General features: G+C 41.4%; 1 protein-coding gene across 1 annotated transcript in view; it reads left to right on the forward strand.

Annotated features, from left to right (window-relative positions):
• The window catches only part of PTPN12 (protein tyrosine phosphatase non-receptor type 12), a 53,297-nt gene that overhangs the window by 6,364 nt on the left and 31,977 nt on the right, over nt 1–14,956 (forward strand). The window contains exon 2 of the mRNA XM_039354503.1: nt 13,103–13,211. Within this exon, the coding sequence (XP_039210437.1) occupies nt 13,103–13,211 (109 nt within the window). The remainder of the gene's footprint in view (nt 1–13,102; nt 13,212–14,956) is intronic.

Raw genomic sequence — 14,956 nt, forward strand, 5'->3', positions numbered from 1 at the left:
TGTACACTTGAATTATATGCAGAGCCACGGTGATACGATTTCTTACGGCTGCAGTTCTCGGCAAATGTGTAGGAGCACCAGGGGGTATTTTAAATTTTTGAGGGGAAAAAAAATATTGTGCGACATCTATCAGACAGTGGGCAAAGTCCAGGTTTTGGCCTAGTGCAGGGGTAGGCAACCTCGGCCCTTTTATGACTCGTGGACTTCAACTCCCAAAATTCCTGAGCCAGCCATGCTGAGGAGAAAGGGAGAGGTTTCCATGCTGAGCCATGCTGGCTCAGGAATTCTGGGAGTTGAAGTCCACGAGTCATAAAAGAGCCAAGGTTGCCCACCTCTGCCCTATATCAGGGGTCCTCAATCTTGGCATCTTTAAGATTTGTGGACTTCAACACCCAGAATTCCTGAGCCAGCATGGCTCAGCTTGGAAACCTCTCCCTTTCCCCTCAGCATGGCTGGCTCAGGAATTCTGGGAGTTGAAGTCCACGAGTCATAAAAGAGCCAAGGTTGCCTACCCCTGGCCTAGTGGTATGAATTGTGATCCCTTCTCATAAGGATTGCCAAAGAGAGGTAGCTTGGTCTAGTGGTTAGACCAAGTCCAGTCTAAAAAGCTCAAGTCCCCTGCAGTTCAATACTCATGAATTTACCACAGCATGGTTCTGCAGCATGCCACAGTCTCTCTAAGTACAGTCAAAACAGGGGATATCGGTAGTCCTCGTCTTACAACAGTTCATTTAGTGACTGTTCAAAGTTACAACGGCCCTGAAAAAAGGGACTTGCGTCCATTTTTCACACTTAGGACCCTGGTAGCATCCCCAGGGTCACGTGGTCCCAAATTCAGACGCTTGGCAAGTGACTCACATTTATGACGGTCGCCGTGTCATCCCCTCTTGCGACCTTCTGACAAGCAAAATCAATGTGGGAAGCCAGATTCACTTAAACAACCGTGTTACTAACTTACCAAATGCAATGATTCGCTTAACGACGGCGACAAGAAAAAGGTCGTAAAACGGGGCAAAACTTGCTTAACAAGTGCCTCGCTTAGCAGCATACCTTTTGGGCTCGTAAGCAGAGGACGACCTGCACCTCATCCTGCCTTGTCTTTTGCCAAAGGGAAAAATCTCCGATTAATTAGTCCGGTGAAGTGCCTTCCTTGCATTGCATTAATACCAGTATTAAAAAAAAAAACAAAAAAACTCAGTATTTTCCTGATTTTTTTTTTCACCAGCTCTAGGAACTTTCAGGGAAATTAATTGGTCTGTTCTGGCTTTGTTGTTGTAAGAAGACTTGACACGACCTCAGATGCCTGTTTTGTAATAGATTGTGTAAAGGATGTCGATCATCCTCCAATTGTTCTCTCCCATTCTGACTTGCTGTAGCTCACCGGATGTCTGAGAGACTCCGTTCCTGTAAGAAAATAACGGCGTATTTGTTTTAGTTGGCTTTCAACAATCTGGGGCAATTCAGCGGCTGATACTCAATAATGGCTCAATTTTTCTCGCCCGCATAGCACGTCCTTACAGCGAACATGTAGATTCAGCGCTGGGTTATAAATGATCAAGGTAGAACCTGCTGCTTGAGTCTGAACAGAAATTTCCAGGTTTTCGATAATGTTACTCTGGTTATTTGGTCGCCACGATGTAAAAAAAAAAGATGTTGAGACTCTAGAACAGTGTTTCTGAACCTTGACAATTTTAAGGCATGTGGACTTCAACTCCCAGAATTCCACAGCCAGCGTTGCTGGCTGTGGAATTCTGGGAGTTGAAGTCCACATGCCTTAAAATTGTCAAGGTTCAGAAACACTGCTCTAGAAAGAGTGCAGAGAAGAGCAACTCCCAGACACTCTCAGCCAGCGTGTCGTAAAATGGACAATTGACGGGACTTGTAGGGAAAGCAAAGTCTGAGAAAAGCGTCGGAAGGATTGTCGCCCGTTGTTTTTTGACGTTGTCACTGCGCACCTCGCCAATCTGCAGGGCCACTGCCTTTCCTAGACCGATTAAAATTATTTATTTAGGTCAGATTGCCAGTCTGTCCTGGATGGGTGATCAAGGCTGAGAACTACAGACCTAGTGATTCATAATTTCTGTCGTGCCACTGTCTCTGTCAGAGAATCACCATGATGGAAACCGTAATCCAGTTTGTTCTGGGAAAGACATGTCTATTTATGAAGGTTGTGCAAAACATCTGAACACGGCCTCTGAGCTTTGGGCAAAGTCTGCTAAGGGAAATGAAGCACTGCCTGGAAGTGAGTCCTTTGGGAAACAGGACAGTTGCTGGGAGACTTCCTGGTGATCACATACACACATAGGCAACTTTGCTCTGTGATTGTTGGGGGGGGGGGGTCATGATAGCAGTGTTCCAGTATCTGAGGGGCTGCCCCAAAGAAGAAGGGAGTCAAGCTATTCTCCAAAGCGCCTGAAGGCAGGACAAGAAGCAACGGATGGAAACTAACTAAGGAGAGAAGCAACCTAGAACGAAGGAGAAACTTCCTGACAGTGAGAACAATTAACCAGTGGAACCACCTGCCTCCAGAAGCGGTGAATGCACCAACACTGGAAGTTTTTAAGAAGAGACTGGACAGCCATTTGTCTGAAATGGTGTAGGGTTTCCTGCCTGAGCAGGGGGTTGGACTAGATGACCTCCAAGGTCCCTTCCAACTCTATTATTGTTATTTGTTATTATTATTATTAAGTTACCTGGGAAGGCTTTGGGGGATAAAGGATTTGTTTCGTTTGGAGAAAGGAGCTTTTTTGGAGGCTAAGGTTGCTAAGCAAGACAATTGTTAAGTGAGTTTTGCCCCATGTTACGACCTTTCTTATCCCTGTTAAGTGAATGACTGCAATTGTTAACTTTGTAATATAGTTGTTAAGTGAATCTGGCTTCCCCATTGACTTTGCTTGTCGGAAGGTCGCAAAAAAGGATCACAAGGTCCCAGGAGACTGCGACTGTCATAAATATTGAACCAATGCCAAGCACCTGAAATTTTGATCACATGACCACGGGGAGGCTGCAACGGTCCTAAGTGTGAAAACGGTCATAAGTCTCTTCGATGCCGTTGTAACTTTGAATGCTAACTACATGAATGGTTGAAAGTCAAGGACTACCTGCCTTGTGGTTTTGAGTTTAACATTTCTGCATTTTGTTGAACGTCCCCTCATAAAAATCAAGGGGAAGGAGAAGGCAAATGTGCAAAATTTAATGCTAGCTAAACAAGGATTATGGTAAAAATACAGTCGAAAAAGACAACTATGAATTATAACAGGGGTCTTGAAACTTGACCCTTTTATGACTTGTGGACTTCAACTCCCAGAATTCCTCAGCCAGCATGGCTCAGCTTGGAAACCTCTCCCTTTCCCCTCAGCGTGCCTGGCTGAGGAATTCTGGGCGTTGAAGTCCACGAGTCATAAAAGGGCCAAGTTTCAAGACCCCTGAATTATAACTTCAGTTTGGGTGATACTTTGATTAAAATCTCCGAGGCAGGAAAAGAGGATATGTTCATTTATTATTTTGCACACCAAACTGGAAAGTGTGAAAAGAAGTTGTATGTTACAGTCATCAAGGAAAAACTACAGTCGTACTTGTCAGCAGCAGAAAATGGAAGATAATTCTATTTTGGGCATTTTTGCGGCGGCGCTGATTGTGATAGGTTTGTCAAGAACGTACGACTTTGTGAGTAGCGCATGGAGTGACAAGCTGAACTAATTTAATATAGATACCCTTCTTCGATTGAATTAATAGATATATGTTTTTTTTTATGCTGGAGCTTTACCTCCTGAGACCAGAGATGTTGCAGTAGCTATATAAATCACTGGCTTTCTATATTAAAATATAGCAGGAACACACACAGAATAATAATAATAATAATGATGATGATGATGATGTTGGAAGGGACCTTGGAGGTCATCTAATCCAACCCCCTGCTCAGGTAGGAAACCCTATACCATTTGGACAAATGGCTGTCCAGTCTCTTCCTAAAAACTTCCAGTGTTGGAGCATTCACCACTTCTGGAGGCAGGTTGTTCCACTGGTTAATTGTTCTAACTGTCAGGAAGTTTCTCCTTAGTTCTAGGTTGCTTCTCTCCTTGATTAGTTTCCATCCGTTGCTTCTTGTTCTGCGTTCAGGTGCTTTGGAGAATAGATTGCACCCTTCTTCTTCATGACAGCCCATGTCAATGTAAAACATATTGAAAGAGGTTCCAAATGTGCATATTTGTGTATTGTGGGAAGGACAGGAAAGAAACAAAAGGAGAGTATTTGATGGTCAAATATCCATTGGTTTGCTGTTAGAGAGTGCCAGCTTTAGAACATAGAATAAGAGAGTTGGAAGGGACCTTGGGGGTCATCTAGTCCAACCCCCTGCTCAGGCAGGTAACCCTATACCATTTCGGACAAATGGCTGTCCAGTCTCTTCTTAAAAACTTCCAGTGTTGGAGCATTCACCGCTTCTGGAGGCAGGTTGTTCCACTGGTTAATTGTTCTAACTGTCAGGAAGTTTCTCCTTAGTTCTGGATTGCTTCTCTCCTTGATCAGTTTCCACCCGTTGCTTCTTGTCCTGCCTTCAGGGGCTTTGGCCTCCAAGGTCCCTTCCAACTTTACTACTACTACTACTACTACTACTGCTACTACTACTACTACTACTACTATTATTATTATTATTATTATTATTATTATTATTATTATTATTATTATTATTATAGTAAGTCAGCTTTTTAGTTTTGATTATCTTACAGGCTAAGGTGGGAAGAACATTAGAAGGGAGAATACTATTGCAGGCATCCATCTTTTTTCATTTGTGATGTTATCTGGCAGGTTTTGCAATATTCCTGTAACTCAGTTTCCTGCCCTTGGGGGTCTGGGGAAATTGAGAGAATTCAACCTGTCCTTTTTTTTTTAAAAAAAAAAAACTGTAATTTATGTAAGGCTCTTGAAAGGACATCATAAAACCCCTTCCCCCCCTTTTTTTTAAACTAAGCGAACCTGGTAGACTAGACAATTTTTACGCCCACTTTCATCTCTGTGGCCCAAACCCCACCACTGCCTACACAATCGCCAAGCTTATTATCTCAGCCGTTAAAACAAGGCAACAACTAACATCAAACACAGTCCTTTTCTCTTTCCTTGTCTTTGAACTCTTTGGTTTTATCACTTGCTGATCTCTGGCTGTAAATACAGAATTTGAATTGGAGTATGCCTTTAGCCAGTACCTGCTGCGAGTGTGATGTACGGTTGCCCCCTGTAATTTACAGCACCTGTCCCCGGGTGATTCCGGAATTAAAATCCTTTAGGAATTGAAAGCAGCCGAACAGATTCGTCAAATCTCAAGCTGCAGTGGTTCTCCCCCCCCCCATAATGTAAATATTAGTATTTTGTCTAAGGCGAAACCAAAGTTTCTAGAACCATATTAAATAAGAGAGGATGGGAAGGGCATTCTTGATGTGCTATATCTTAACTCAGAGGTCCTCAAACTTTTGGGCACCAGGGACCGGTTACACGGAGAGAGGTTTTCCCGTGGACTGAAAGAGGCTGTTCTATCCGAGCCTATAGCCGTCCTTGTTAAAGGCACAAGGACCAAACCCCTGTTGATAAAATAGGCTGGAGACTTTAAAACAAAACAAACTCCTTTTAATATGGGTGACAAACCTGCCAAATAGTCCAAAACACAAACAGCAAAACTCAATCCAAATGAAGGAAATAGTCCACAGGAAACACGATGCAAACAGAAGAGTAGTCACAAGCAAGACGAACAAACCAGGATCCCAAGAAGTACTTTGCAAACGGTTGCCTTCAGCAACCAGCACCGCCCACACCTTCTCCTTTTACCCTGGAGTTGCCGTATTGACTGCTGCTGATTTACTCTTGCTAATTGACGACGTGTGTGAGCATCAATTAGCATGTCCATCAGGTGTGAGTCCTCCAAGTCTGACTCATTCTCCTCACACAGCTGAGCTTCGTCAGGAACACAACTGGAGGGCCCAGGCTATCCATCAAACTGCGAGTCCTGTAATTCATCAGAGCCTCCCTCTGCCGCTGACGGCCCTTCAAATGCCTCCTCCACCTCCTCCTCAGATTCCTCAGACCCCGCTGTTGGGAGCACAGGCTGGCGCGGAATCACAACAGGGGCGTGGTTTTGTGTGCTGCCTACATCCCGTGGATGGGGCTTTGCTTGTTTTTGTGGCCCGGTTGCTGGCATGCCGCAGCCCGGCACCGGTCCACGGACCGGGGTTGGGGACCCCTGTCTTAACTGATGGAGAACCATGGGTAGTCCTCGATTTACGACCACAATGGAGCCCAACATTTCTGTCATAAAGAGGGTCATTTGTTAAGTGAATTTATACCCGTTTTGAGGATCCTGTTCTGGTTGTCTGTCAAAGCAGCAGCAGCCAAAAAAGCTAAGACAATCCTGGGTTGCATAAACAGAGGCATAGAATCAAGATCACGCAAAGTATTAGTACCGCTTTATAAAACCCTAGTGAGGCCACACCCAGAATGCTGCCGCCAATTTTGGTCACCACGCTACAAAAAAGATGTTGAGAGGCACGCTGGCTGAGGAATTCTGGGAGTTGAAGTCCACAAGTCATCAAAGGGCCAAGTTTGAAAACCCCTGTGTTAACTGGTGCCACTAAACTGTTCCTTGTTCTTTTGAACACATTGTCATTGACCTCCGGTCCTAAACAGGAGTCATTGCAACATTACATTCCTTTTTTTTAAAATGCAGTGTTCAACCAGTTGTGGGGTTATTAAAGTTGGCGTCCCAAGTACAAGGGGTTTTCTAGGCTATGGGTTTAATCTCTGCTGAGCTCTGTCACAAATAGGCCTTTTGTGGGAAAAAGGACGTTCCGTGGTGCTTAGCAGTAGGCAGATTGGAAGAAGGCACGTTTGACAAATTTCGACCATTAAGAAAGAGCTGGGTTTTTAAAGGGGTTTTATTTTATTGTTCGTGGATGGGGATTGTGACCTTAATAGCCTCAAACATGAAGCTTGTATTTCACCCTCAGTTTTTCCTTTCCTTTCCTTTCCTTCATCTATCTTCCTTTCCTTCTATTCCTTTCCCTTCTTCTATCTTCCTTTCCTTTCCTTTCCTTCATCTATCTTCCTTTCCTTCTATCCCTTTCCCTTCTTCTATCTTCCTTTCTTTTCCTTTCCTTCATCTATCTTCCTTTCCTTCTATCCCTTTCCCTTCTTCTATCTTCCCTTCTTCTATCTTCCTTTCCTTTCCTTTCCTTCATCTATCTTCCTTTCCTTCTATTCCTTTCCCTTCTTCTATCTTCCTTTCCTTTCCTTTCCTTTATCTATCTTCCTTTCCTTCTATTCCTTTCCCTTCTTCTATCTTCCTTTCTTTTCCTTTCCTTCATCTATCTTCCTTTCCTTCTATCCCTTTCCCTTCTTCTATCTTCCCTTCTTCTATCTTCCTTTCCTTTCCTTTCCTTCATCTATCTTCCTTTCCTTCTATTCCTTTCCCTTCTTCTATCTTCCTTTCCTTTCCTTTCCTTCATCTATCTTCCTTTCCTTCTATTCCTTTCCCTTCTTCTATCTTCCTTTCCTTTCCTTTCCTTTATCTATCTTCCTTTCCTTCTATTCCTTTCCCTTCTTCTATCTTCCTTTCCTTTCCTTTCCTTCATCTATCTTCCTTTCCTTCTATTCCTTTCCCTTCTTCTATCTTCCTTTCCTTTCCTTTCCTTTCCTTCATCTATCTTCCTTTCCTTCTATTCCTTTCCCTTCTTCTATCTTTCCTCCCTTCCCTTCCTTTCCTTCTCTCTTTCCTTTTCCTTTTCCTTTTTCCTCTTTCCTCTTTTCTCTTATTTTTTTCTTTTATCCTCCTCCCCTCCCCTCCCCTCCCCTCCGCTTCTTTCCTCTCCTTCATTCATATAAAAAGAAACATATTCTGTCTTTATATGGAGATGCCAGGGTCATTTAGAGCTGCCTTCATACAATTACTGTACTCAATTGAAGCCCTAGCCTTCATCATAGTGGGAGCCTCTGGCTTGATCTGTACAAGGCATATACTTATCTAGGAAAGAATGTTTTCTTAAAAGCATTAAATAAAAAGTAAACCTAAGAAAGATCAGGCTTAAAATGCTGAGGCGCTTTTTTGCCAGTTCTGTTCGTAAACTCAACCACTACTGCTTAACTCACAGGACACCAATAACCTCACTCTGCAGTGTGGCCTCAGGAGATGAGTCAGGACGAAAGCAACGGATAACAACTTAAGTATTTTATGGTTCTCCAGCAATTGCTAGTAAAGAAGTTGTTGACGATAGGCAAGTGTAATATAAATGCTACTGACGCAGGTGTGGTGAATTACTGTTTATAATTAAGAAATTCTTTTTGTAGTAGGTTGCCGACATTTATTGCTAATCGGCTGTCCAAATTTATTACCGTTGGTAGTCCTTGCAAGTATAAAAGTTGTCCCTTTGTGTGATTTAAAAATGATTATTTTAACACTAGGCTGTTAAAGTTTAATTTGTTTTACAACTGAAGCCACAGTTATTTATGCCAAAGTGTAATTCCTGGTTCGTATAACAAGACAGTTTTTACTACAATTAGTCCTTGACTTACAACCGTTCATTTAATGGTCATTCAAAGTTACAACAGCTCTGGAAAAAAGTGATTTAGGGCTGGAGTTTGCACTTATGACCGTGGCAGCATCCCCATGGTCATGTGATCAAAATTCAAACGCTTGGCAACTGACTCGTATTTATGATGTTTCCAGTATCATGTGATCCTCTTTTGATGAGCAAAGTCAATGGGGGAAGCCAGATTCACTTAACAACCTCCTGATTCACTTAACAGCATCAGTGATTAGCTTAACAACCATAGCAAAATGTTGATAAAAAGGGGCACGATTCACTTAACTGTTTTGCTTAGCATTGGAAATTTCAGTTGTGGCCAGCAGTGTGCTGCAGCTGCCAAAAAGGCCAACACAGTGCTGGGCTGCATTAACAGAGGGATAGAATCAAGATCACGTGAAGTATTAATACCACTTTACACTGTCTTGGTAAGGCCATACTTGGAATACTGCATCCAGTTTTGGTCACCATGATGTAAAAAAGATGTTGAGACTCCAGAAAGAGTACAGAGAAGAGCAGCAAAGATGATTAGGCGATTGGAGGCTAAAACATAATAAGGAATGGCTGCTGGAATTGGGTATGTCTAGTTTAACAAAGAGAAGGACGAGGGGGGACAGGATAGCTGTGTTCCAATATCTCAAGGGCTGCCCCAAAGAAGAGGGAGTCAAGCTATTCTCCAAAGCACCTGAAGGCAGGATAAGAAGCAACGGATGGAAACTAATCCAGGAGAGAAGCACCCTAGAACTAAGGAGAAACTTCCTGACAGTTAGAACAACTAACCAGTGGAACAACCTGCCTCCAGAAGCGGTGAATGCTCCAACACTGGAAGTTTTTAAGAAGAGACTGGACAGCCATTTGTCTGAAATGGTATAGGGTTTCCTGCCTGAGCAGGGGGTTGGACTAGATGACCTCCAAGGTCCCTTCCAACTTTATTATTATTATTATTATTATTATTATTATTATTATTATTATTTGGAAGCATAAATTATAAATAAGTGAAGTCTGAGACAGGGCAAATATCTGATGTGTGTTCCTCTTCACAAGGTTATTCGTGCTGCTTTAGCTAAAGTCTGAGGTAGCAAAAGGTGGGACATCTATGTATCATCCTGAGAATTATAAGCTCTAGGACAGAGGTCCCCAACCTGTGGGCTGCGCCCCAGTAGTGGGCTGTGAGCTGCGGGCCACTGGGCCAAGGAACAGGCTGGCCAGTACATGCATGTGTGCGCACACATCCCCCTACTTGCACTAATGCTGCGGCCGCGGGGCACAAAAACAGGATGCCACACCAATACGATTACTAATTATTGAAATGATTGAATTCATATTATGGTTCCAAATGTTCTGGCTTTATCTGAGTAAACTTCTAGAAAAAAAATCACATTAAATTAAAATTTCTTTAATACAAGTAGGCGCAGATGGGAGAGATGTTATGTGGAAAGAAGACTCCTGTACCCAATGCAGTAAAAGTGGACAGAAAGAAATAATAAAGCTCCTTGTGGCATTTTTCTGTAGGAATTGTATCTTGTGCTGATCTGGCCACTGATTCAGCAGAAAAATAAAATAATACAGACATGGAAAAAGCCGAGCATTTGTGGACAAAGATTAATATAACGCACAATGAATTTTTATATGGTACTAAAAAGAGGTTTGTTTTCACTATTGGAAAGACTTGTCTCACTTAAAACATTTTAATGCAGTTGCAGTCAACTGATAATGTAGATTAATTAATCTGTATTTTGTAAAGATAGTCCTTCACGGGTCAGTTGTACAATGGCTATACAAGAGGCTCATTTTATGAAATCAATAGTTTTAGCATTTCCTGTTGTATAATTCAGAACCAGTTTGAGGCTGGATTTTGAGACTACTACCCAAAATTACCCAGTCTGGATTAAGATTTCTCTTTATGTGCCTCAAAAATTTGCCTCAGGAAATCTCTAGAAATGTGGGGTATATATCTCAGATGTAGAGATATACTAAATAAAAGTCCACTATACGGTGCTGAACTTAATATCTCTGAACAGGAAGCGATAAGATTGCTATCCTGCTAGTTGTGAATCAGGAATTGCATTGTTGCTGTTAATAATGGTTCAGCCTCTGTTTATTTGGGCGCCATTTCCCCCCCTCCTGTGTCAAGTGCTTCACGTTGACCAGGCAGAACTCAGTAGGTTTTAAAATGAATTTAACACGAGATAAAGTTATCTGTGTGCTGCCTTTAGCTACTGGAGCAATGGCAGATATCCAGGGAAACGGTAATCCCCGTGAGAGTGCAGACTGTGAGGGAAAGAGGGTGAAGGCAGTTCCTCCCCAATAGTTCCCAGAGTCTACGGAGGAGATAGCCTGCATTAGTTTGGCAAGATTGTGTCTGTGAGGAACCCTAAAGAAATTGGCTTGGAAGAATCACAATGTGCCTTTCTTGGTTTTCGGAATCTGAGATATATGATGATATGCAGGCAGTCCTCAGCTTAAGACGGTTCTCTTCCAGCAGTTCTCTTAGTGACCATTCAAAGTTACAACAGCCCTGAACAAAGTAATTTTATAATTTTATTGTAAACTTCCAAGAAACATTTCTAAGGCAAGCGGTATAGCAATACATTAAATGCACACTTGAATTATATGCAGAGCCACGGTGATAACGATTTCTTACGGCTGCAGTTCTCAGCAAACGTGTAGGAGCACCAGGGGGTATTTTAAATTTTTGAGGGAAAAAAAATATTGTGCGACATCTATCAGACAGTGGGGAAAGCCCAGGTTTTGGCCTAGTGCAGGGGTAGGCAACCTCGGCTCTTTTATGACTGGTGGACTTCAACTCCCAGAATTCCTGAGCTAGCATGGCTCAGCTTGGAAACCTCTCCCTTTCCCCTCAGCGTGGCTGGCTCAGGAATTCTGGGAGTTGAAGTCCACGAGTCATAAAAGAGCCAAGGTTGCCTACGTCTGGCCTAGTGGTATGAATTGTGATCCTTTCTCATAAGTATTGCCTAAGAGAGGCAGCTTGGTCTAGTGGTTAGACCAAGTCCAGTCTAAAAAGCTCAAGTCCCCTGCAGTTCAATACTCATGAATTTACCACAGCATGGTTCTGCAGCATGCCACAGTCTCTCTAAGTACGGTCAAAATAGGGGATATCGGTAGTCCTCGTCTTACAACAGTTCATTTAGTGACTGTTCAAAGTTACAACGGCCCTGAAAAAAGGGACTTACGACCATTTTTCACACTTAGGACCCTGGCAGCATCCCCACGGTCACGTGATCAAAATTCAGACGCTTGGCAAGTGACTCACGTTTATAACAGTCGCAGCGTCCCGGGGATCACGTGATCCCTTTTTGTGACCTTCTGACAAGCAAAGTCAGCGGGGGGAACAACCACATTACTTAACAACCACGTTACTAATTTAACAACTGCAGGGATTCACTTCACAAATGTGGCAAGAATCGTGAAATGGGGCAAGACTCCCTTAACAAAATTTCTCACTTAGCAACATCAATTTTGGATTCAATTGTGGTCGTAAGTTGAGGACAACCTGTATAAAATTCTTTAGAGTCCTGGCATAAATGTGACATAAGGTGGACGTCATTATTTTTTCCTTGCATTTTTTAATTTTATTCAAAAGAAAGTTAAAATACAAAACTCCAAATATTTTTTAAAAAAAGACAAAAAAAAAACCCCAGAAGAAAACAATCAAGACGTTTTTTAAAAAGTGCATCAAAAAGAAAAAAAAAACCCTCTCAACCATACACGTTATCTTATCTCCTTAATTAAATACTGACTAATATGTTACTACAATATTGGTTCCCACCCTTTAGGAAATAGCCCCCCCCCAAATGTTTTTCTTGATTTTTGGAGTCTGACATACATGATGATGTATAAAAAATTTTTTAGGGTCTTGGTGTAAATGAGTCATAAGATGAAAGTTATTTTCGAAGGAGACTTAAAATCAGTTTCTTGTGCTTAACTTGAAAATGAATTAATCCCTTTGACCGAAATTCATGTCTGTTCATCAGCAGTTTACTACTTCTTGCACAAAATATTCCATCATTTTCTTTTTTTCTTTTTATATGGTTCACCTTAACAAATAATGTTGTGTATGTTTTTGTGGCTTAGAGTTACAGTTGGTAAAACAAGCGCTAGCAGTTCCATAAAAATTCTTCTCTATTCTTAGGCGTTACTATATTACACGACTGCATTCCTGTTTAAAGCTCAGCAGATGAAAAAAAGAAGGAGTGTCAGAAAATTGTGTGCATTCCTGTGTCTTAAATCTTACTCTCATTTGGCTCCCAGTTACATGATCAATTTTTAATCAGCAATAGCTCCAATAATTTTTCTGAATGCAGTAAAGAAATTGGTAGCTCATCCTAAAGTGCTTCCCCCCCCTGTATTAGCTTGTCCTTAATTTTGAAAATAAATGGTTCATGGTGTGTATGTGAGAAAGCCATTATAGTTTATGTAAAGAAAAAAGTTATAAAGGAAAGGAGAGAGAAATATGCCTTTGTAGAGATGAAGTGGAGCCGTTAAAGAAGTAACAGCTCAGAACATTTTAATTACAGAGATTGAGGAGGTTATCAACAAAATATAGAACAGAAAAGATCTACCCAACCATCACTGGAGAAAAGGAAGAAAATGTGAAAAAGAACAGATATAAAGATATACTGCCATGTAAGTCGCAATCTCTTCTTTTTAATAATGTTTTTAATCTGATTAACATTTACAGTCTTACACATAAGATGCATTAGATGATAATCATTTTTGGAAACACATATTTTTCCTAATCTTTTTTTATCTGCCTATATTAATGCTTCTGTTTTGCTGTACTTGCATCTTCTATTTAAAAACTAATCTCCAGTGTTGGAAAAAAATATATTAAGTTTTGTGTACAAACCAATGTAGCAAAAGTTGTTTTTAATCATCAAACATGGTATTTATTAATAGATATGCCCGTCTACTTTCAAAAAGTCGTGTTTCTTACAACTTAAGGAAAAAGAGAGAAAACCTGGAATGAACATTGACTTTACAGTATATAGATTCTGATCGTATCTTATTTGAATGTACATGATATTTAAGTGATAGCTTTAAATGAAAAAAAAAACACCACATTTGTGGAAATTTAACTAGAATTAAAATGAAAGTTTAAATATGTAGGTAATGGATCCTGTTCTCCTGCAGTCATGGCATTTTAAATAATGATAATTGCCGGTTGTTTTTTTTAGTGCTTTTTATCTTCTTATAAATACAACAAAATAAAGAAATAGTTTCCTTCACTGCCTATTGTGTGATTAGATTAGCAGGATGCTAAGACTGCAGATAGCCTTTGATTTACGACTGGTCCTTTAATGACTGTTCAAAGTTATAAACGTCCTCTGAAAAGTTGCTTTATAGAAAGCCACATTTTTATGTCATTACCATTTGCATTTATAACCAATTGACATGTGATCACCTTTTGCAGTCTTTTTTCCAACCTCCCTAGAAAGTCAGTTGGGATGCCAGCAGAGGGGAGGGAGGGGAGCTGAAATTTTGCATGGATTGCAGGAATGGAGCTGAAATCTTCAGCTGCTGCCCCACAGCGGATTTCCCCTCCATGCACAAGGATAGAGGGTAGAATCTATTGTGTGACTGCAGGGACAGAGCTGAATTCCTAAAGACTTCTGTTCCTGCAGCCACTCCAAAGGATTTCCCCTCTGTGTATGGAAAAAAGGGGAAGTCCTTCAGCAGACTGCAAGAACATTTGAGAACAAAAGGGCTGCCTGCTGGAAGGATTTCAGCTCCACACGGAGTTGGAATTCTTTAGCAGCAGCTCTTTTACTGCGTCCAATTAATGACCTGGGAGAGAGCTTAATGACCGCAACTGGAAGTGCCGGGATTGTGGTTTTTGAGTGAAGGAGTCATGTGACTGTTTCGCCTAACAGTTGCTTTGCTCAACAACCGAGATTAAGGTGTCAATCATATTCGTACTTTGAGGACTACTTGGACATATATCTCGAGTTACCTAAAAGAATTGAGTTGAACTCCAGGATATTTAAGAGGACAACTCTAAGCATTTCATGTTCTAGAGCTCATTTGCCTCTTTTCCCTATTGGAGTCCTGTGTGTCCTTAAAAACCACACATACCCACACACCTGAGGTTAGTGATCTTTGAAATAAAATGGAACGGCAAGATATTGGTTGTCTAAAGTGCGATATAGCACAGCTTCTGCTCATTGCACACACACAGAGTAAACTGGATTTCTTCAATTCTACCACTAGGCTTGTGTTATCCTCTGAATTTAAGAATAACAAGCTAACTTGCAAGGGTACAAAGCAAGATGTGTTGTAAAGCTTTTCTGTTCTCCAACATAGGATGAAACCGCCGAGGGCTGTCACTAATATCTTCCCATCCTCAAATCTGCTGCTTCAGGCAGTTGCCT

Source organism: Crotalus tigris, unplaced genomic scaffold, assembly GCF_016545835.1.
Source record: "Crotalus tigris isolate CLP2741 ecotype Arizona unplaced genomic scaffold, ASM1654583v1 scf7180000018553.2237530, whole genome shotgun sequence".
NCBI lineage: Eukaryota > Metazoa > Chordata > Lepidosauria > Squamata > Viperidae > Crotalus > Crotalus tigris.